The sequence below is a fragment of the Corvus cornix genome, chromosome 3, assembly GCF_000738735.6.
Source record: "Corvus cornix cornix isolate S_Up_H32 chromosome 3, ASM73873v5, whole genome shotgun sequence".
NCBI lineage: Eukaryota > Metazoa > Chordata > Aves > Passeriformes > Corvidae > Corvus > Corvus cornix.
In genome coordinates this window covers 113,414,168-113,437,725 of record NC_047056.1, presented here as the reverse complement: position 1 = coordinate 113,437,725, position 23,558 = coordinate 113,414,168, and the positions used below count along the sequence as shown (strand labels likewise).

The following is a 23,558-nucleotide window of genomic DNA, read 5'->3' as shown; positions in this document are numbered from 1 at the left end:
GCTCTAGGAGAGGAGCACATTTTAACACTTTTTCCTTTTGGGCATTCCTTGGATAAGCAGTGGCCAAACCTCTTCATGTAGAGACGCCTCCATCCCTTGCAGCCCCTCGGGACGGGCTCCCAGCTCCGTGTCTCACGGACAGTTTTGTGTTTGCAGGGTGTGGAGAGAGGCCAGGGATCGCATCGTGGGCTTCCCGGGGCGCTACCACGCCTGGGACATCCCCCACCAGTCCTGGCTCTACAATTCCAACTACTCCTGTGAGCTCTCCATGGTGCTCACTGGTGCTGCCTTCTTCCACAAGGTGAGACATCCCCGGAGCTGCCCCTTCCTGCTCGCAGCCACCCGAGGCTGCAGCTCTGGGGGGTTGTGGGTTTTTAAGGACAAATGTGGGAGCTCTCTGCTCCTTTTCCCTCACTTTCTCCAAACTGGAACACGGCCAGAACCTGGTCCTGAGTGCACTGGGAAGGGTATCCAGTGGCTCTTCCTGCCGTACTGACCCCACAGCAGCAGAGAGCAGGATCTGAGGGGGCTGGAACCCCCATTCCTCGATTTCTGAGGTTACAGGAGCTGGGGATTCAGGGAGAGGGTGGTGGCTGTGGGAGATTTGCTGCTGCTGTGGCTCCAGCAGATCTTGATGCGGGATTAACTCCATTACGGGGAATCTCCCCTGGGATCCCTGAGTTGTGAGTCAGACACATCCCAAATGTCCCATGTGTTGGTATCACCTGGAGAACGCTGCCTTTCCCCGTTCCCAGTACTACGCGTACCTGTACTCCTACGTGATGCCCCAGGCCATCCGGGACATGGTGGACGAGTACATCAACTGCGAGGACATCGCCATGAACTTCCTGGTGTCCCACCTGACCAGGAAACCTCCCATAAAGGTAAAGCACCGGAGCCAGGGCATTGTCCCGGGGTTGGCATTGCTGGAGAAGCTGTGCCTGGGAAGTGAGTGCTGTGTCAGGGGCTGCTCTGCTCCAGGGAAATGCAGCTCCAGTGGAAAAGCTCAGCCTTCGGAATCAGCCAAATCCCTGCCACAGAGCAGGTGAATTGAGGTTTGATATTGGAAGATTAAATCAGACTGAATTCTGGTGTCTGGTGAAAGGTGATCTCTGCCCTAGAGCTGGGCTGGGAGAGCTGGGGGTGTTCACCTGGAGAAGGATCCAGGCAGAGCTCAGAGCCTCTTCCAGTGCCTAAATGGCCTCCAGGAGAGCTGGAGAGGGACTTGGGACAAGGGCTGGAGGGACAGGACACAGGGAATGGCTTCCCACTGCCAGAGGGCAGGGATGGATGGGATATTGGGAAGGAATTCCTGGCTGTGAGGGTGGGGAGGGGCTGGGCTGGAACTCCCAGAGAAGCTGTGGCTGCCCCTGGATCCCTGGGAGTGCCCAAGGCCAGGCTGGACAGGCTTTGGATCAACCTGGGATAGTGGGAGGTGTCCCCTGCCCATGGCAGGGGGTGGGACTGGATGAGCTGAGGTCCCTTCCAGCTCAGTCCATCCCGAGATCCCACCCATATCCCAGCTCCCCTCGCAGTGCCCTGGGCTGGGCCCTGTGGGCAGCGTGGCACTGACACCTCTGTCCCTCCCTGGCAGGTGACCTCCCGCTGGACGTTCCGCTGCCCCGGCTGCCCCCAGGCGCTCTCCCACGACGATTCCCACTTCCACGAGCGGCACAAGTGCATCAACTTCTTCGTGAAGGTGTACGGGTACATGCCCCTGCTCTACACCCAGTTCCGCGTTGACTCGGTCCTCTTCAAGACCCGCCTGCCCCACGACAAGACCAAATGCTTCAAGTTCATCTAGAAACAGGAGCAGCTGGACATTCCCCGCTCCCAGCTCCGGCCGGAGGCGGGAGAGGCTGGCACGGGGCTGGTTTGTTGGGGCCGTTGGCCGTGGACTCCGGCCTCGCTCCCGCAGGCAAACGGGGCGGCCTGGATTGGGACGGGCACTTCCCTCCTTCCCTGCGCTCCCCCAGCGGCTCACCAGGACAGGGAACGGGATCCCACGGCTCCTGTGAGGACACTGCCATGGATCGTACACTGAGGAATGGCTCGCTGGCCACTGGCTCTGCCCCTCCGCTAGCCAAGGGCAGCCGTTCTTTTTAATTATAATTATTGTTATTTAAATGAAAGTGTTTTAGATTTGCCGCGTGAGGCGCTTTTTTGTTTTCTTTTCTTTTCCCTCCCCTCTCCCCACCCCATTTCCCCCTCTGGACCTTCAGCCCATCTGAGGGCACCATGGCAAGGCCAGGTTGGAGGTGTTCGGGTGCAGCATCAGGGCAGCTCCTGTCACCAGTGCTGTGCTTCCTCCCGTGGCACAGCCCTTCCCGCACACCAGATCCTGGCTTCTCTGGCCCTGTGGCTGCTACTGAGGCCTCTCAGGTGTCACCTGGTGAGGAGCCCTTTGCTCTGCTCTGCTCTTCTCCCCACCCTGAGGCCTCAGACAGGGGCAAGGCCGGCCTGGAGGGTCCTTCCCGGCTCCAGCTCTGGCACCGTTCCTGTGCTGCAGCCTGGGGGGTTCAGTTGCTGCTGTTTCAGTGTCTTTTCCCACCTTGTCCTGCTGATCCTCTAGAGACAGGGAGCGTGTTTGGGCTTGGGGAAGGTCCACCTGCAGCACAGCCAGGGCTGGGGGTGCTCCAGGCTCCCGGAGGCTCTGACCCTTCTCCGTGGTCAGCCCAGCCTGGGTGTGTCAGAGCTGCAGTTCCCGCTCTGCCTCATCCCCATCCCAGAGCGAAACGTGCCCGTGTTGCGTTTGCCGTGGGCCTCAGCACAGCTGCCTTAACCCCCACCCCGTCCTCATGCCCTGGCTTCGGGCTGTGTCCGAGGGTTAATCCCAGCAGGAGCTTTCCATCGTGATGCTGCTGGGATCGCGTTCACAGCGTGGGTTTGGAGCTGCTTCCTCTCCCCCAGAGCAAAACGCTGTTACACCTGTGACCAGCCCACCTCCTGCTGCAGTCGCAGCTGGACAGGAGGGGAGCGCAGGAGGGAAGGGCACAGCTTGGGATGTTCTCCCTCAGCACATCCCAGGTGTTTGTGAGCAGCCTGGAGAAGCTCTTGCTGGGTGGGCGGGAAGGTGGCACTTGTGTGGTCACCTCCATGTCCCTGGCTGTCCTGGCCCAGCACCCCACAGCAGGATGTCGCCTCTGGTGTGTGGGAGCAGGATGGTCCAGCAGCAGCTCCTGGGCTCAATCCCATGCTCAGCCCTTGTCCATGCTCCTCCTGCACCACATTCTAGGGCCTCTCCAAACTCCTCTCACCAGGTTTTCCTATCAGCACTGACACTTCCTCCTTGGGAAGGGGAGGGAAGGAGCAGCCTGTTCCCAGCCGAGCCCGTGGCTTGTGCCTTCACCAGCACTACTGACCGCAGCAAAACACGGATCAAGGAATCTTGTCCTGTGGGTTTTTTCCCCTTTTCATTCCCTTTTGATTTTAACATCAGATGCCCAAAACAGCACGTGAAGTCTCACAGTCTCCTTAAAAATGCCATTGGAGACTCCTGCGAGGCCCTGGAATACCAGGAAGGATTCCCTGCCCCTGCCCAGAGAGGAGATGTGGCAGCGGTCAGGAGCTGCACCAGCTCCAGCGTTCCCGAGGGGCCTGAGCTCCTCTGCCACGGCTTTAATTCCGCCCTCGTTAGTGGGGGTTCGTCAGTGGCGATGCCGTGGCTCCAGTACAGCCCAGACCGGGGCCAGCTCTGCCTTCCCAGCTCTCCCGTGGGCATGGACTGCACTTCATCCGAACACAGGCACTGCTCTGCAGCCTTCAGGCTTTCCAAAATCCGAAGGGTCATTCCAGTGAGAGCCTGGGGGAACACGGATGGGATGGGAAGTGCTGGCATTGCTGAGCGTGTTGTGGGGCTCGGGATGCTCGGGATGTTGGAGCCCCTGGCTGGGAATTCTGCTTTCCCTTGCTGTGTTTTGATTCGAGGCCAGTTGAGATCAGAGATCAGCAGAGCAAATCCAACTGTTGTTCCTCCCAGGCTCTTTGGCCTTTTTCCCAAGGTGTTTTTTTTGTTGGGGGGATCCCCCTGTGCATCGAGGCAGAGCAGGGATGTGCAGTGGGATCTCCGTGCGTGTTGTGGGATGGATTCCTCCTTGCTGAGCGCCCCCGAAGGGAATTATTTGGGAGTGAAGTGGGAAAGAGGATGCTCCAGGGGGGCATCCAGGCAGCAGCAGCGTTGGGAGGGATGGAATTCTGTGAGGAAATGAAATGCCAGCAGGAACATCTTCCCCACCCGCAGGGCTGGTGCTGTCCCTCCCGTCCTGCTGCTGTGGCTCTTTCCCAAATCATCCCAAATAGCCACTGAAACCCCTGGAGAACAGGATTGGGATTCACAGCCCAGCTTCCTGCTCCTGAGACACGCCGGGACCTGAGCTGTCCTGAGGCTTTCCTCCACCACCAGGGAGGAGAGGGGCTTTTCCAGAGAGCGCTCCCGCCCGTGCCACCATCCCAAACATCCTTCCTTGCTACCACTCCTCGTTCTCCCGGGATTTTCAGGGCATCCCAGGGTCACTCCGAAGCTCAGGTTTGGTTGTACGATCCATCCCAGCTCCTGGGGCACGCGGCCTCCACCACCCCAACCCTGAGGAGACGGGAAGGGCTCTTGGCAGCTGCACCTTCTCCCGGTTCCAGAGTTTCTGCTGCTTTCCCCGGGCACGGAGCGAGGCCATTCCCGCTGTAAATAGCAACGACTGAGGTGACACGGCCCCGGCCCCGCCCGTGTCACACGGCCCCTGCCCTCCCCTTGTGCCGACGGTGCCGTGAGCGCCGGGATTTCAAATCCAACAGGAACTGAGAGACAAGGAACACTCCTTGGACACGAGCACAATGTTGAGTTTTTTGTAAAAGGTTCCAATAAATGGAGAGTTTAACTTGGGAGTGTCTCGGTGCCTCTTTGCTGGGGCTGGGAGAGGGACTGGACCAGGACCGGGTTGTTGCTGCTCCTGGCCCTGGGGCACCCCAAAACCGGGCATCTCCAGGGCTTCTATTCCCATGGGGCAGGTGAGCTGGTCTGGAATGGTGGAAGCTCCTCACGGATGGCAGTGCCTGGAGCCAAACCCATCGTGTCCCCAGTGAGCTCACGGCCGGGCCAGGAGAGCCCCCGGGAGGGGATGGAGCCCGAGTGGCTCCAGGGACATCCCATCCCAGGGCCAGGGCTGCTGCTTGCGTGGGTGTTGGTGGGAATGAAAACAGCAGCTGAGGCAGCAGTGGGATTGCAAACCCGCCCATCCCCGCCCAGGGACCCAGAGCCAAGGACCTTCACGGGACAATTCCTGTGGCATTGCTGGCTCGAGATGCTCCCGGCCCCTGTTCTGTGCAGGAGGCTGAGGCGGAAAAACCAAACGGATCCACGTGCTTTGTGAGCAGATTTCCAGCTTCAAACGTGCAGGGAGGAGCAGAGGGGAGGAACGGAGCCAGCTGGGCCAGGAGCCACGGGCTCCCCTCCACTCTGGGCTGGGAATCCCCCAGGATTTCCTGCATGTAGCTGGATTTCCTCTCTTCCTTCCTGCTGCCTTTGGTTTTTTGTCCTCCCTCTTGAGCTGCTTCCTCCGTGGTCACTTTTTACCTCTGCTGTCACTTGTTACCTCTGTGTTACCTGCCCTTTCCTACTGGGAATTGTGTCCTTTCTTTTCCCTTCTGCCTTGAGCAAGCCTTGGCTTGTGCTTGGGTTTGTTTCCAGGAGAGGTTTCAGGGAAACCCCAAAGGATTTTAGTCCTGGAGGGAGAAGGTGGATGCTCAGCCTCCCAAATGCCTGGCATCCCTCCCCAAAATACTGCAGGGAGGCAGGGCCATCACTGGCAGGGAAGGGCACAGAATTCCTCACTGCAGGATCCCGGCTTGGCTGCAGCAGTGGGATGCTGGTTTGAGATCTGGCTCCCAAACAAACCCAGCAGCATCTTGGACACAGACTCAGCTGGAGCCAATTTCCTCCTGAGGTTTTTCCTGAGATAAAAATCTCCTGATCAATAATTTTTCCTGCAGTAACTGCTGTGTGTGGTGAGAGCAGCCACAGCTCCAGTTCCATTTCCCTGCTTCCCCATGTGAGTACCTTGGGATGAGGAAATAGAAGCAATAAATTCCGTTAATAATTCATTCCCTGCTCCCAGGGGGAGGGCAGGGTGAAGTGGATTACACTCCACTCCTCTGCCCTACAAAGTGCCCTCGATTTTCCCTTTTGGATGATGCACTCCTCGATAAAAAGCAATTTCACTGGAATTGCTCCCGTTCTGCCCAGCAGTGCCATGAAAGCCACCAGCTCCTGCTGGAGCCCAGGGAAGGACCTGCTGCCCCTTCCCAGGACCTGCCCCTTTCATGGTCTTCAAGGGATGAGTTCAAGGGATCCTTGAGGGATGGGGTCCCAGCCCATGGATCCTCAAGGGATTGGTCACAGTCTATGGATCCTCAAGGGATTGGGGTCACAGTCCATGGATCCTCAAGGGATTGGGGTCACAGTCCATGGATCCTCACGGGATGGGGTCCCAGTTCATGGCTCCCAGGTGACAGCTCCCAGGTGAATGGGACGTGTCAGATCCCACCTTTCCCACCACGAGCCTGCCCAGGCCATGATGTGCAGCCAATCCCAAATTCCTCTGCTCTCATTCCCACTCCTCCCAAAGGCTGAGCTGCTGGTGAGGCACAGATCCAGCATCTTGCTCCCACTTCCCTCTGCACCTCACATCCAGGTGCCCACGAAGTGACAGATCCCAGTGACAGTGACCGAGCCCGGGCAGGGGCCTGGCATTAATTGACCTGGTCCAGTTGTTTTTCTTGGGTCTCACACTAACGGAGAGAAAACACAATCAACTCCTCTGCCCCCAGGAACAGCTGCTCCCTAGGAGCCATCCCAGAGCAGAAAGCTGATTTTAATCTTTCCTCCCCATTATTCCAGTGGAAGCACAGGGCTGGGAAGTCACTGGGAATTAATCTCTTGCCACACACCCCACTACTTGTGTTTAATGAGGGGAGCAGTGGAGAGAAGCCGGAGCAGCCCAGGGCAGGGTGTGGGATCCAGGGAATGGGGATGGCCGAGGCATGAGGAACCACATGGGGGCCAAGGGGATTTCTTTTCCTTTCTGGAAGAAAGAGAGTGAAACCAGGAACCTTGGCTGTTCTTTGCCCATTAAATTGGGAATTTCTGGATAAAGCCTGGATTGCATCCATGGTATTCCAGCTCCCTGGGCTGCCATGGTTCCCTCTGCAGGACTGACCCAGCCCGAAGAAACGCTGTTTGTTTTTCTCTGTGCAGAAGGAACAAGCACTTCTTTTTCCAGTTTAATTAGGATTTCTCATTAAAGAATTCCCCTCCCAGCATGTTTGTTTCTCCAGCAGGCACAACCTGAATATAACAAAACAATCCACTCTCAGCTGCTGGACCGATGGAGCAAGGAGAAGTTTTCCTGCTCAAAATGACAGGAAGAAGAATATGAAAGCTTTTAATTTGTACTTTTTCCCCCGAGGAGGGTGGGAAGGCCTTGGGAATGTGAAAAGGAAGGTGCTGGAGCAGTGGGATCAGTGCTGGAGCTGAGGTAACCAGCAGAAAGATGAGTTTATCCACAGCCTCTGTGGGGTGGGAATAATCCCTCTGGAGTTTATGAAAGTGAAATGATCCCAGTTCTTTTACTCTGTTTTTAAGGGATGCTAAAGCAGCAAACCTGCAAATCCTGATGAGGATTGAATTCCTCTGCCCCAAGTTTTTATCACGTTGATGACACCATCCCTCACACACTCGTGGCACCCACGGAATAAAGGTGTGGATGCTGGCACAATCCAACAATCCAGCTTGGCCAATCCAACACAAATCCATCATGGGAACTAAATGGGATTTGGACACTGCAAAGAGATTTTATTACAGAGCTGCTTCCACGGCCTCCATGTCCCCAAAGGGATGAACTGGAGGAGCAGCTTTATTTCCCAAAGGTGTTGGGACAAGGATGTGGAAAGGGCATGGAGAGGCTTTTATAAACCATGGGAGTCTCACTTTTTATAAACCTTGGCAGTCTCACTCTGCTCTTTATTTTTTAACACCAAATAAATACAAAACAATCCAATAAAAAATGAACAACAGTAAATCTGAGAAATGGGTCCCCTTTAAAAGCATTACTATTGACTAAGGTCAGACCCCAAATACGTGATTTGGGGAGGGAAAAGCCTCCCCAGCTCTGCAGCACAGATGGCTTTGGATAAATGACACGGAATTCCATCCAGGATTTGGGATGGGGGGGCTGCAAGGACAAGTTTTTGGAAGGTAGGAACAAGAGGCACTTAAATCTCAAAAGGTTTTTTATGAGCTCTAGCGATTTTCCTCTTTATGGACTTCCCCAAGTGTCTTCCTGAGGTGTTTCCTCCACTGCTGATGGAGGAACCCAGGAGGAACCAGCTTGAGTGAGGAGCCTGGAGCTCCATGGACAGATCTGGATGTCACAGGTGATGCTGCAGCATCAATAAACACTAATTCCTACAGGATAAAGCTTTTCCAAAGTGCCTCTGCTCATGCAGGGAATGGCCAGGCTCTTCCCACGGTTCTCCATGTCCACCAGACCCCCTTTTTCCATTTTTATTTATACAATCTTTGCCTCACCAGCTCTCTCCTCCTCGTGTGGCAGTGAAGGACACGTGAGCAACAGGCAGGGAATGGGATCTGGGGACTGGGAAGAAGCAGTGGGAGGGGAAAGGTCGTTGTTTCAATATTCCCACAGAGTTCTGTCAGGTGAAGGACTGGGGCAGACACTGCTGAGGGACACAGAGGAGCAGCAGATCACCCTGATGTTGTAAGTAAACACTCCAGTTATTTACTCTGCAGCTTCTATCTCCTGTAAGATTCCCAGCTCCCGATTTTACACAGCAGGAATCTCCTCCAAAGTATTCCAAAACAGGTTAAAAATAAGATTTAAAAAATAGATAGATATGAAAAATACTCCCTTGCTCCTCCACAAAGGGAAGGTGATTTCTGGTCTCTCTGAATCACAGAATTCTCTCTCTCTCTCTCTCCTTGGGCAGCTCCAGGTTCTGCTGCTCCAGGCTCTCTCCTTGCAGAGTCTCCTGATGTCCATGAGCTAAAACTTCTGCAGGAATTTGAGCACCAGGTCCCGAAGTTTGACCCTCAGGGGCTCGTCATTATCACAGATGATGTGGGTGGAGTCCTCCTCCAGCTGGATCAGGGTCTCTGCCTCCTGCAGCAGCACAATGTGGCCCTTGGCTGTGTCCTCCACCTTCACGTCGCTGAAGCCATGCTGGAATTGGGGTGGGAAGGAGGGAGAGAGGGAAGTCAGCACAGCTCAGGAAAACTGAGAGAGAGGAGAGACCAGAGCACAGGGATAGGAGGGAATTTCATGGAATCCCAGCATGGTTTGGGTGGGAAGGGACCTCACCCAGTGCCACTCCCTGCCACGGGCAGGGACACCTCCCACTATCCCAGGTTGCTCCAAGCCCTGTCCAACCTGGCCTTGGACACTTCCAGGGATCCAGGGACAGCCACAGCTTCTCTGGGCACCCTGTGCCAGGGCCTCTCCACTCTCACAGGGAAGAATTCCTTCCCAATATCCCATCCATCCCTGCTCTCTGGCAGTGGAAAGCCATTCCCTGTGTCCTGTCCCTCCATCCCTTGTCCCAAGTCCATATCTGGCTCTCCTGGAGCCCCTTTAGGCCCTGGAATGCTGCAATCCTGCCCTTTTCCCTGCTAATTTTCTCCAAGAAGTCTTGCAGGTGAGAACAAGAGCAGCAACCAAATTTCTGCAGCTTCCCCAGGAGGCTCCTCCACCAGTGGAGGCATTTCCAGGATCTGTTCTTCCCTCTGTTACCTTCTCACAAATCTTGTAGAAATTTAAATGCTTTTGAGACTCCCTCAGCTGCTGAATCCAAAACTTCTGTGAGGCAAATCCCTCACCCAAAAGCTCTGCTTCCATGGGAAACAGGAGTAGATCAGTGACATGAAGCCCCCGTATCAGGACACGGCTCCACAGGGGACAATTCCCTCTATTCTGAAGTGCAGGGGCATCCTGGAGCACTTTGGGAACTCACTGGCCTTTTCTCCATTTCAAGTTACACTAAAATCATCTCCCCTCTCTCTGCTACCAAAGCAGCACATCTGAGATGAGCAGGAGTCTGCAGGAATCCCACCTCCCACCGAAGACTCCTCACCTTTTCCAGAGTCTGCACAAACTGGTCCACGGGGATGGAGCCACTCAGCAACGGCTTCAAAGATTTGCACTCGGGCACATCATCACTCACCCGCTTCCTCTTCTTGCTGGCAGGAGGTTGGGGAGGTTTTGGAGGGAGCTGATGGATGAGAAGGAAAAAAATCCCACCCTAAAGGATGCCGCAGGTTGGGAAACGGGCAAATTCAGAGCAAGCAACTACTCAGGGAATGAGAATGTGGCTTAGCTCCAGCCATTTATGAGGACTCTGGCATTTTAAGCCCAGGTCTAAGTTTATTTGGCAGCAGGAATGAGTGGAGAAGAGAGTAAATGGACAACAGCAGCCTCAGACCAATTCCACTGCAGCACTTCGATGTTTCCACTGCTGCTGAGGGTTTCCAGGGAAGCAGCTTGGGAAGAGGAGGGCAGCCTGTCTGCTGTGCTCAGAAATCCTCACCAACCTTCATGCCCCTGACATTTCCACACTGGGCTCTCTGCCCAAGTGTCCTGGGCCCAGCCAGCTCTGCTGCCCAGTGTGGGAAGGGCTGTTCAGTGAGGCCCTGCAGGCTCATGGATCTGAGAGAGAAGGGACCAGGGCAGCCACTGCAGCTGAGCAGGTCCCTGGACATCAGCTCCTCCTGCAGAGCGCTCACGCCAGGAATTCCAGTGCCAGCCTGAAGGGATGGCAGGAAGGGAGTGCACAGGGATTTACAGGGATGTACAACTTCCAGGCAATGGAAGGCAGATAGTCCCTTCCCAAGTCTGATGTCCCAGGTCATCTCTCTCCTCTAACCCTTGGTCCTGAGAGGTTGACTGATGCTGTTCCTGACTATGGCAGACAGCAGGATGATTTGTAGCCTCTCTTCAGGAATTATCTCACTTCCCCTTTTATCTCAGCCAGGCACACGGCCAAGGAAAAGAGAGCAGATTTATTTGCATCCCACTCCCTGCCCCGGGTGTCATTCCTCACTCGCACACGCCAGGGCAGAGCCTCTGCCAAGGGCTCTGCTCTGGTGGGAAGGAGCTGTAGGAGGGGCTCCTGGGGTCCTGGATGGCAGGAAAAGCCAGAGTAAGGATATTTTTCTCCCTTTCCCATTAGACTGTACCTGCAGCACGTGCTTGTTGTCCTTAGTATGCAGCACAGCAGAAACTGTTGCCAAGGAAATACCAGGCTTGATCTCCAAGGGCACGAGGGAATCTGCAAGCTGAAGCAAAAGGAGATTTTGTTCAGCACTTGATCAGCTCGAAACGTGCATGAACCCAGCTGTGAGATAAATCAGCAGCATGGTATTTTTAAACATGGGCTAATGAACTGTAAACACAAAGCCACTGATAGACTGAGAGCTCCTCGGACCTGCCCAGCCTCCTTCCAGCTCCCAAAATTATGGATTTCACACTGTGAGCAGAGCAGCACGAGGTCTGCAGGAACCAGGGCTGGTCTCAAAAACCGTAATAAGCACAGAGAACCCTTGTGTGAAAGGACAACTGCTTCATTAATAATTTTAGTCAGTAAAACTCATGGTCTAATCCAGCATTATGATGTTTGTTATGCTGATGGACAATGAAAAATCAAAATGAGTTTCCTTCCAGTTCCTGACTGCAGAATATCTGGAATAAAAAGAGTTTGTCCTTAAAACCCCAATGTTTTCAATCAACCCACTGTTGATTAGTTTGAAATTATTCCAACAATGCTGCACAAAACCCTTTCCACTGCCTTTTATGTAAGTCTTCCCTGAAAGACATAAAATTTAGTCTTGGCTTGGAGTTTGGATCCAACACTGCTGGCAGTGCCTGGAGTGGGCAGCACGGCACCTGGTGGGACCAGTGGAAGTTGGCCAGCTGGGAAGCAACTCCTCCAGCCACTTTTCCAAAGGAACCCTGATGAAAACAGTGCTCACAAATGGAGAAAATTATTCTCTTTTTCCCTCCAAGGGAATTCAAGGTGCCAGGATGCCAAATCCCTTTGCCACCTAAGCACTGAGAGGGTTTTTCTGTTACCTTCGATGGTGGCAAAGTTCAGCTCCTTTTAGTAACTTCTGAAAACCTCACCTGCCACTGTTAAAGCTGCAGGAACGTTTTGAGAGCAGCTCCTTGGAATAAAGCAGTTGCTGTGTTGGAAAAACACAGGTTGCATTAAAAATCCCTAGATTTTGTCTGTATTCAGACTTGGTGAATCCTAGAAACCCAAATTTGCTGGAGCAATTCAGCTTGCTGTTACTCTGGGACTCTGTTCATGATCTTTAAAGCAGGCAATTTGAATACAGACTTTACGGTTTGTTGTTGAAGGCAAAGAGAATGAAAATATAATGACAATCATTGCTTCAGATTTCTCCTGGGACCTAAAAATAGCAGCACTTGCAGCAGTGAGTTCTGCTGCCTTCCCAGTGGTCGAAGGCACTTTCCATTCCCACCACCTGCCTGAGGAGGATCGATAAAAATGGGCTCTGATGAAGAGCAAAATGACAAATCCTGTACAGAGAAAGATCCTTAAGGAACAGGGAGTTGCTTGGAACCAAAGTCTTCTCCTGCCACTCAAGTGTTTTGCTATTAACATTTCTGCAGGTTTTAAACAGGCTAAATAACAACACTTGGATTATTTACAGTCAGAAAGACAGTAGGACAGACATTCATTTTTATTTCCTCCCCAGCTCACAGCCCCCTCCATGTGGCAGCCAATCCTTTTATTATAGCAACTCAGTGACCCAAACCAAAAAGGTCATTTAATCACATCCAGTAATTCACCCACCAAGGCCAGGCTACACTGCTCCACTCCTTTCAACTGACCTCCTGCACACACAAATCACAGAACTCCTCCAAAACGCTGGATTAAAGAGACCCTTTTCACAGAGGCAGCAAGTCTTGTCTGAACTCCAAGCTATGGCAACTCCACTGTTTCCCCTCATGAGTGGTTTCAAACTTTAATTCTCCTGGCAGGCAGGAAGCCGTGTCTCATTTCAAGGCTGAATTTGTCCAACTTGCAGTGGCTGGCTCTTGTAGTGCCTTTGTGTGTGAGATTGAAAAGCCCCCCACCATGCAGGAATAAATCAGTCTTCCTTCCAGTCATTATCCCGAGCCCCATGTCACATGCTGGCACCAGGAAAGCCACCAGGGCAGGGACACTGAGATCTAACACCACATTAATCAGTCCCTTGCCCATGGATGAGCACTTAGGGTAAATCTGGGGGGGATGTGTGCACTGTGTGTTTCAGTTTTTAGCTTGGGATGTTCTCCTGTGATCAGAGCTGTCTGCCCATGCTAAACCAGAGGAAAGATATTTTTACCATTAAGTCCTTCCTGTAGGATTGCATTTTCCACCCCAAAAGGGGATTTGACACACACCCTGTGAGCACAAACACTGTTGTTGGCCAAACTACAGCTGTTGATAAAGAAGAACTTAAGACTCTTAAGTCTTTACTAAAGACTTCAACGGGGACAACTCCTCGTAGGTTTGTCTTCATTCACCAGCCAAAAATCCTCTTGTTGGCACTGAGGGGCTAAACAACCACTGAGGATAGGACCTGAAACTCAACAGCAAAAATAAAACAAGGCTGAATAATCAGTGAACAAAATCAGGGCAGGACCAGACTTTCAGCACACATGGTCTTGGTCCTGTGGAGGATTCTCCCAGGGACCAGACATGCTGGATGTACAACAGGATTTTAACATCCCAGATGCAGTAATTTCTTCTTAGATTTTTGGGACACCTCCCCAAGCTCTTCCCTTCTCCCTCTTTACCTCTGGCTTACACTGGAGAAGATGCAGGAAGGCTGACCCAGCAGGGAGAGGCAAAGTTGGGGCTGAGTCAGGTGAGCTGGATATGGAGAACAAGCAGGAGCACAGCAAACTGACCAGCAATTAAAATCCCCTGAACTTTTAGGACCTGAAATCACTGATGTGTACATTAGATGATAGCATGTGTACTTAGAAAGGGACCCAGCTGGGTCATTGCATCATTAAACACATCATTAAATGTGTTTTCCAGATTTTCAAACTGCATTAAATGTGGGCTCTCTGCATTAGAGGTGGGATCAAACCAGAGAAACACACGGGAAACCCTGAACTGTGGATTTCTCTGGCAGTCCTGAGGTGGGGAAAGCACTGGTTAAAGGAAAGAGATTCCCAGGCAACTCCTGGGCTGCTGCTGCAATTCCTGAAGGGTCAGCCTTGAGTCTACTCCCAGTTTTTATTAATGACCTCAGGACAGAACGAGGAGGAGTGTTCAGAAAGTCCCACTGAAGTTTGTAGGGCACCTTTAACAGAAAGAAAGACCAGGCTATGAGAGAAGAAAAACTCAAAGACCTCAAGAACTGGAGCGAGAAAACCAAGATGAAATTCAATAGCACAAAATGAAGGCCAGGGACGGGGCTAATACAGAGAATTTCTGCTGAGGGCTGGCAGCTGCTGCAAAGGACAGAGGTGAAGGGTTCAGGTTTATTAGTCCATCCCAGGAGAGTCACAAATGTGACATGGCCACAGAAAGCTAAATGCAAGCCCAGAAAATATCAGGTAATTCTCTCTGAGATGAGCTATTGCTCGTACATTGGGCCTGGCAAGATTTCAGCTGAACTACTTGTAAATTGTGGGTAATTTCAGTTCAAGTATGAGATTCTGAAGGGTAGATTAGGGCAGGAGGAGCTGTCTTGTAAGAGGAAGCTAAATATCATGGCTTGTTTAGCCTGGCAAAAAAAGAAAGCCGAAGGGAGAATTTGATTATTCTACATAAACACCACAGGGAAAATACCAACAAAAGGGAAAATGTATTTATGCTAAAACATGATGTTAAGAATAAATGTGTGTAGGCCAGCAGTGACTATGTGTAGGCTGGAAATAAGGATGTTTCTGGCCATCAGGGACAGTGGGGGTTTGAACAGCATCTACTGGGAACAGCAGGGGCAGAAGTCTCCGCAATTTGAAGTCTCACATTTTTTTGAGGCACATTATGATCACTGTTGGTAACTGCAGCTGGGTTCTGGCCACGTAAGCCCTGAAGGCACTTCCATTTCTAGGTGGAATTATGGATACAGCCTTGGAGCTTGCTGGGCATGAAGCAATTCCCACCCAGATCCCAGCCCCTAAACAGGATGGAATTTGTATGCGACAGAAAAATATCCCCTGCCAAGTACTAGAGAAGCCCGAAGATTTTAAGATCTGCCTGACTTCAGAGAAAGCCCTGGAGGTCACACCTGCAGAGGTTTTTACAGTAACTACTCCTCAGCAAAACCTGAATGGAGAACCTGCCTCATCCTCCATCCCTCCACTCCCCTGCTCCTCACACACCCCAAACCCAGCTTCTGGGTGCAGAAAAGCATCTTCCCAGTGTACCTTCAACAGGACAAAAATTGCTTCAAGGCTGTGCAGTCGCCTTTTCACATGCAGGGAGGATCTGTAGAGTCAGTTTTGTAACAGAACTAAAAATGTGGTCTTTGTGCCATGTCACTTAAATTTGGATGGTGGTGTCAGGAGAGAAGGATAATTTCCATCCCCTCCTATGTCTTCTTATCCCTTAATTTTTAAAGTAATTTAGTTATTAATGAATTATTTAAGTACGAGGAGCTCTGATGGCCAGGCCCTTGTAACCACACACAGGAGGAGTCTCCAACAGACCCAGCCGTGGTTTTACACCCCCTGCTAAACCAGGGGCCAAGTGCAGGAATTCTGTAACTGTCAGATCCTTTAGAGGCACCAAAGAATGTGGGGTCGAACACATGGGGTGAAGAGGGAATTGAAATGTGCCTGTGGATTCACGACCAGCAGGCACAGGGAACAAGGCACAGGCATGCTGCAGGCAGGATGGGAATTGGGGAACTTTGCTAATGAGACCTAAAGGAACAAAGGCTTTTCCACCAGAGAACATCCCGGAGTGAAGGGCATCTGTAGAATCATTAGTGGGTGATCTGAGTCACGTCTTGTCAGGCTTTCAGCCTCACATTTGACACAATCCAAGGGTTTTAATTCAGTTGTTGAGTTAACCCCAACTTAACAGAGCTGTCACTCGCTGGGGGTCTCCCACAGCTCTCTCTGGAGCGGATTTTAAAGTCTCATTAACTTCAGTGGATAAAGAATCGTGCCATAAATACTAAAGCTTTTGCTATTATCACTTGCAAATGCCGAGATCTTGGCTTTGGGCTTCCACAGAGCCAACATCCAGTGAAGAAATAAAAGAAGCACACGGTACAGTCTGCAGTTTTGAGCAATGAATTAAAGCTCTTCCTTTCCATGTGCATGTTCCATGTGCAACTGCTGGACCAGGGCTCCAGATCAGCAGGAGGAACCTCATCCCCAAAACCTGGAAACCAAATCAGAAAGACACCAACCAACCACCAGGGAATAACCCTGGGTGGGATTCCAAGCAACAGAACTAACTCTAACCACTCAGTACTAACTCTAACCACTGCCTCTTTGCCAATCCTGAGCCAAAAATGCAGTTTAAGGAGTATTTAAGGAGTGTAATGAAGTAGATTTATGGCTGTTTAATGAAGCTCTTCCCCAGGAGCCTGGGAGCAGGCAGGGAACAGTTGTTTGAGGAATTTACAAAAGGATGGTGGAAAACAGAACCAGCAGAAGCAGAAATTAGGCTTGGATTTGAATGAAAAACGACAGGTAGGGGAAGCAAGGACATGAAATATCTTCAAAGTAAAGGCAGTAAAGCTTGCAGATGCAAGAGATGAGTCATTTGAAAGATATAAAAATGGCATAAATCAAAATATTCAAAATATAGTAACCATTTTATGGGTCAGAATGTCAAGTCAGGATGGGATGTTGTTGTTGAAGCTGACTGGGAAGAGGGAGATGAGTGCCTGGCTAGAAGAGTGTTATCTTACAGCCAGCCATCAAAAATGAAAGGGAAAACAAACCTAGACATTAATGTAGGCAGGCAAAGGCAGGCTGGGAGCAGAAAAGCAGATCTGAGTTCCATCTAACTAAATAGGACAACCTGTGGGTAAAACCAACCACAGAAAAGGTACAGCAACAAAAAAAAAAAAGGCAAAGAGAATGAAGGATAATACATTCCAAGCCCACAGAAGAGGGGAGGAGGGAGAAGAACTCTCTCAGGCTGAACGGCCCGGAGAGAAAGGACACCAGAGTGAGGTGGGAGACATTTTTAAGGAGAAAATAGAGGCTGCACTGAACTCTGCTGATGAAATCAGGAGGATTTATCAGCACTGGTTGTGGCTTTGTGTAAGGAAAGGTTGGTAAAAGCTGGGAAAGAGCAGTTTTGGTGGAACGTCAAAAGGCGAGGTCCAACTCGCAGAGAGACTCCAGGCAATTCTGCAGTGAGCTGGGAGCTGGGGCAGGGCTGAGCAGCAGAAGCAAACAGGTTTTATTTCACTGACTTTTCGTGAGGCTGAGGCACATTGAGCCAAGGGGGAAGAGTCAGGGACAAAGGAACACGGAGGTCAGACACTGGTAATGCGGGGGCACCAAAATGAGCTGAGGGTGGGAAGAAGGACAGAATTCAAAACTCCTTAGTCCCTGAAACACAGAAGGAAGTTGGAAAGGTGAGGTGAAAGCAAGGAAAAGAAGTCAAGATGAAAGCTCCTTAATTATAACAGCTGTTTTTCTAATTCTTCTCTGCAGTGGTTTCTGATGATTTCACTTTGTGTCAGGCTGTGCCTTGCACACTGACACTCTCCTGGCTGGGCTGTGTCCTGAAGAACTGACAATTTGAGTGTTTTAAAAGCACAGAGCCCTCAGTGAAGTGTCTGCTGCTGGCACCGAGTGATCCGCACCATTGTTCAGCTGTAATTAAACTGGAGGCATTTTATTGTCCCCGACACTGCTGTTTAATTTTATCTGTTTGCTCCAGAAAGTGTTTTCCATTTTCCCACCTTTCTCCTGTGAGCAGACGATGCCTAACCAATTTCTAAGAAGCTGTCTTTTTTATTATTATTATATATATATTTTTTTGAAAGTGAAAAGCAGATGCTGAGAAGAACAAATTATTGGAAGTGTAAAGGTTTTTGCACAATCCCTGGGAGAGCCATTCCAGCCTGATGCCTTGGGACTGTTAAAACCTCTCTCCAAACAAAAGCTGCTGTGAGTGTAAATCTCATTATGATACAACAGGCCTGCCTGCCCTGCCTTTGCTCCTCGGTGAAGTGTTTGAAATATAGACAAGGTCCAGCAGTAGAAGTAAATTTCCATTAGTCTGACAGGCCAGGATCTGAATCACTGCAAGTTTTGGGAAGGAAATTTCACTCTATCACAGCATCAGTCTGCACTGACTGGAGCCACGCTGAGCCAGCTCCTTGGTTCTCAAAAGCTGGAAGAATCCAGGCAGAACTTTGAGCTGGGAAAGGGGCTGGGGATGTCAGGAGAGGGCCCTGCTCAGGACTTCATTGCAACAGCCATTCTTTTATGAGACTTTCAGCTGTACTTCACACACAAATCCCAGCCCTGCAGCAGATCCAGCAATTACTGGTTTTTCTAGGGTGGATTTCATCATTCCATTTCGGTCTAACATGGTTTTGACAAATAACAAGCCATTGCAAGGTTTCTAGGAGCTATAGAACACCCTTTTCAATTGCCACTTGAGCCTTCACAGAACCCCAGGGCTTGTGGGAGCCCATATGAAACAAATGCCCTTTCCTTGCAGCACAGAAATTCCTATATATTCAGGAACCCTAAACTACTGAAAAGGGAACATTAAGCAGCAAATACTCCCACACCAGGGAGCCATCCATCATGTCTGAAATCCGTCTTGCACAACCCACTCAGCAGAAGGGGAAGCTGCATCCAGTTTTTACCAGGACCATGTAGTTCCCTTAAAAAGGAGCAAGATCCTCTTTGGAGGATGATTTGCATATCTTGGAGCTGGGGAATGGCATCCCATTAACAGTCCTGAAGCACAGCCTTGCTCTCAGGAGTCTTTTCAGAAGCTACAGACCAAGCAGCTTTTGCAGTGAGTTGTGAAATGCAGCTTTGGAACCAGGGAAATCCCAGAACGGATCAGATTGGGAGGAACCTTAAATCTCATCCAGTTCTACCCCCTGCCATGGGCAGGGACACCTTCCACTATCCCAGGCTGCTCCAAGCCCCGTCCAGCCTGGCCTTGGACACTTCCAGGGATCCAGGGGCAGCCACAGCTTCTCTGCGCAATCTGTGCCAGGGCCTCCCCACCCTCACAGGGAAGAATTTTTCCCCAATATCCCATCCATCCCTTCCCTCAGCCATTCCCTGTGTCCTGTCCCTCCATCCCCTGTCCAAAGTCCGTCTTCAGCTCTCCTGTATTCCTCCTTCAAGTACTGAAAGGTCATTCCAGAGCCTTCTCTTCTTAGGCTGAACAAGCAGCCTGAAGAATCCCTGGATATGGAAAATCATGAGATATTTCTCCTCCCTGAGCATGGATAGCTCTGAAATTAGGACTCCTGTGTGAATATAATTGGATGTTATTTGTTAGAGGAGTGGAAACAAAGGCCATTTCTGTCAATATTCCAGGTTTCTGCTGGAACTCTCCAAGTTAAAGGGAAGGCATTAGAAATCAGCTCTCTTTTCCCAGGCTGGTGAATGCCACATTCCCTACAGAGCATCCTCCCTCCCAGCAGTTTTGGGAAGTGCAGGGAGAGCTGGAATCCAGTCCCTTCAGAGGCTGACACAAGGGACAGGCTCTTGTACAAGGCTCAGTTCCACCCTCAGAGTTTAGGGGGAAACCCAAAGCTTCAGTGGAATTTGAATAATCGGTGAGCCCCAGGCTGGGTCCCTGCACTCTGAACTCTGGACTGGTTTCATGCTGGTGAATGGAAGCCACGTTTTACCAGTCTCAGGTTTAATAGGATCCAATAAAGACACAATTTTCCCAAACAATTAAATATACATGCCAAGATGGAGCTGCAGCCAAGCATATTTTCTAATTAAAGCCCTCTCCTTGTCTCCAAGCAGTGGGCTGGGCAGGCTCCTCACAGAATTGGTGTGAAATGGTGGCAGTGGGTGCTGTGGGCTGGATGAGGGATTTGTTACGTGGGTCCCAGTTCTGCACTTCATGTTTGGCTTAACTAAAGGATGCTCCCTCCTTCTACACTCCAATGAAAAGTCACTCAATATTCCAGTTTCCAAAGGGCAGTAATGCCTGCTTGCAAAAAGCCACTGTCACCTTTGCTCCAAGGACACATTTGTGCTGATTGGATTGTCAAAAAAATATTTTAAGCTCGTGTCTGTCAGAATATGGGTCACCCTTTGTAATATGGGTACATTTGGGTTTGATTTATGGGGTTAATAAATCATTAATAGATGTTGTGGGGATAAAGTAATCCACATTTTAGATGGCTACAAGCAATCCATTAACCTGCTGGGCTCCTGCTGCCTGTAGGAATTAACCATTTATGGAAATTGTTGGAATACAAATGAGCCTTTTCACTGCTTCTTTACCATGAGTGAAAACTGATCCTTAATGGGAGGGGTACTTCTAACAGCAGGTACAGTTGGGGAAGGAGAAAGAGAACTCCTGGCTCCTAACTCCCAGGTTCTTTGGATCCTTTCCATGGTCCTGGAACACTAATTCAAACTGCTCTGTCTCAATTTCTTCATATTTAAACTGGACGTGACTGGTTGCCTCACTCACGGCAGAGATCACTTTTTGTATTGTGAGATGGGATTTTCTTGCAAAGGACAACTCGCCTGAACACAGTTTTTGCTTGCTCACAATCACGGAATCATGGAATGCTTTGGGTGGGAAGGGACCTTAAAGCTCATCCCATTCCAACCCCAACACCTCCCACTATCCCAAGGTGCTCCAGCCTGGCCTTGGACACTGCCAGGGATCCAGGGGCAGCCCCAGCTTCTCTGGGAATTCCAGCCCAGCTCCTCCCTACCCTCCCAGCCAGGAATTCCTTCCCAATTTCCCACCCCAAACTCCCCTTTCCCTGTGTCCTGTCCCTCCATCCCTTGTCCCAAGTCCCTCTCCAGCTCTCCTGGGGCCCCTTCAGGTGCTGGAAAGGGCCTGAGGTCTCTTCCTCAGGCTGAAGAACCCCAAGCTCTCTCAGCCATTTTTTGTTTTCAATTCTCATTAGTTTATAGAGTGAAATTATCTCTCAAAAATGCTTCTTTTCTAGCTCCCTATTTGACAGAATGTGCTTTCATGATGAGAGTCAACTGTAAATCCCAGCCACAAGACATCTTTAGGACAAATATCTTTAGTTCTTGAGGCTGCACCTCCAGTCTTGGGGACAGTTCTGGGCCCCTCCTGACAGGAGAGACCTTGAGGGGCTGGAGTGTGTCCAGGGAAGGGAACAGAGCTGGGGAAGGGGCTGGAGCAGCAGGAGAGGCTGAGGGAGCTGGGGAAGGGGCTCAGTCTGGAGAAAAGGAGGCTCAGGCATCTCTGCACAACTCCCTGACAGGAGGGGGCAGCCAGGGGGGAAGACGGAACAGGACAAAAGGAAACAGCCTCAATTTGTACTAGGGGAGGTTTAGGTTAGATATTAGGGAAAATTCCTTCACGGAAAGGGTGCTCAAGCATTGGGAGGTGGAGGAGTCCCCCTCCCTGGAAGTGGCACTTGAGGCCACCCTTTAGTGCCAACCACGGTGGTGGCGCTGGTTGACAGCCGGACTTGATGACCTTAAAGACCTTTCTAACCACAACAACTCCGTGATTCCATGACTTTACAGAGGCTGCTGAGCTGGAATTTGGCTGCGTGAGCAGGAACCCCCCGTGCCTGTGCCCTGCAGGGACTCACGTCGGGCATGATCTCGATCTTCTCGTAGCGGCGCTTGTAGGGCAGCGTGAGCACCTCGGCGCGGCGGTAGGACATGGCTGGGGGCTGGCAGTCAATCATCAGGTCCGTGCGGTGCGACTGCGTGGGAGGGGGCTGCGTGTACTGCTCCGGGCACACCACGTGCAGGGGCTGGAAAACAGCACCGTGGAATTCCCATCAGCACTGGAATAAACTGCTCCAGGGGCAGGAGTTGTGTGCAGCGGTGACCCGCCCGAAATTTGTGTCTTTAATCGTCACTTTGGTATCACAGTTGCAACAAGGAGAGAAAAACTAAAAATATTAAATAGTTTTTTCTCCCAAATCCTTGCCAGATAAACTGGAAGCAAATGGCAACAGTGGTGGAGAGCATCTCAAGAGTCAACATGTGAGGCTGCAGAAACCTCGGCTATCAATAAACAAGGCTGCAAAAACAACTCCTGGAGTTTTCCAGCAATATGTTAACAAAGCATCAACAGGCTGGTGGCCACTGCAGGATATAAGGAAGCCAAAGGAGAAGCCAGTGGCCTCTACAAGCTGCTCTAGAGAGAGCACAATACATCAGCAGTGATGTGGAAGGAGATGTTTATCCAAACCCAGGCAGTGGCAGTGCTATCAGTTTGCAGTGACAAGCCAGGTCACAGAACAATGAGATAAAGGGATCCAGGCATTGTTAGGAGGTTTGGAAGAATGTGCATTTCAGAGTTTAGCAAGATGGAACACAGGGAAAAACTCAGCCAGAAAAAAATGTGGCTATTATTTTAATAGCTGAGTCAGAAAGCAAATTTTAGTAGAAACAAATGGGATAGGCCAGTAAAGCCCCAAAGAGTCGAGGGGGACAGCAGGTACTACAAGAAACCTCTTTTTCTTAGACCTTTTCTAAAGCAGAGCTCAATGCCGTGTCCTGTTCATGGAAAAAAGGGATCTGGGTGTTGTCTCAATTTTTGTTTAATGCAACATTTGCTCACCGTTCATTTATTTATTTCAGCTGTGTGAAGAAACATAAGAAAAGGCAGCAGAAAATTCATTACCTGGACTTCTTTGAGTAATTTAGACACCTGAATAAAATTGAGTCTCGTGTCAATGGGACAGTAAACACATTTCATTGCCAAGGGCTGATAGGGAGCCAGGGCATCCAGGTAAGAGAAATCGGGTTCTGGAAAGAGAAATGTTGCAAACACTCAAAGCCCATTAACAACAAAGATGGCCCAATTCCTCTCTGGTTCCAGCCTAGCCAGAGCTGTTGTTCAGTGTTAATTCTGTTCCAAATTTCTCTTCCCTTCCTCCTTCCCCCACCCATTATTTTCAATTAATTTGATGAAAATTACGCCCACAATTAGTCTTACCTTAATCAAGCAACAGAGCAATACTGTTTCATTTGAACACATTATTGCATGCTTTTTAGAACAAATTTAATCAAGACAAAAACATCATCTCTTATTTTTAATCAGCTCCTGTAAAGGAAGGCAAAATGTAGACATTTTGGGTCTTGTAAGGTAATCCAAATGGCAAGTTGGTTTTCACTATGACAAAAATGCAGCATGAAGGTCATATCTTGATATATAAATATATATATTTATTCTTTTGAATCTAAGAGCCAGGTTTAGGCTGGTGGGAACCCAAGGATCCTTTTATTACTGGATTAGAGGTTTGCCAGGATAAAGTCAGGCACTGAATGAGCTTTTACTCCCACAGAGAGTAATAAAACATTGAGAACACTACAGAAAAAGACTTTGTTTTT

General features: G+C 50.5%; 2 protein-coding genes across 7 annotated transcripts in view; one reads left to right on the top strand and one right to left on the bottom strand.

Moving 5' to 3' along the window:
• The window catches only part of EXTL3 (exostosin like glycosyltransferase 3), a 135,930-nt gene extending 131,054 nt beyond the window's left edge, over nt 1-4,876 (top strand). For all 5 annotated transcript variants that reach the window (XM_039568156.1, XM_039568154.1, XM_039568155.1 and 2 more), the window contains 3 exons: nt 157-301; nt 756-884; nt 1,595-4,876. In XM_039568156.1, the coding sequence (XP_039424090.1) occupies nt 157-301; nt 756-884; nt 1,595-1,804 (484 nt within the window). In that variant the 3' untranslated portion in view covers nt 1,805-4,876. The remainder of the gene's footprint in view (nt 1-156; nt 302-755; nt 885-1,594) is intronic.
• Nucleotides 4,877-7,817: 2,941 nt separating this feature from the next.
• The window catches only part of INTS9 (integrator complex subunit 9), a 61,807-nt gene continuing 46,066 nt past the window's right edge, over nt 7,818-23,558 (bottom strand). Inside the window, exons 13-17 of one of the 2 annotated variants that reach the window (XM_039568195.1) lie at nt 22,849-22,973; nt 21,803-21,970; nt 11,240-11,338; nt 10,138-10,275; nt 7,818-9,230 (exon numbers count right to left, since the gene is read on the bottom strand). In XM_039568195.1, the coding sequence (XP_039424129.1) occupies nt 9,054-9,230; nt 10,138-10,275; nt 11,240-11,338; nt 21,803-21,970; nt 22,849-22,973 (707 nt within the window). In that variant the 3' untranslated portion in view covers nt 7,818-9,053. The remainder of the gene's footprint in view (nt 9,231-10,137; nt 10,276-11,239; nt 11,339-21,802; nt 21,971-22,848; nt 22,974-23,558) is intronic. The other variant, XM_039568196.1, reaches the window with a different exon arrangement.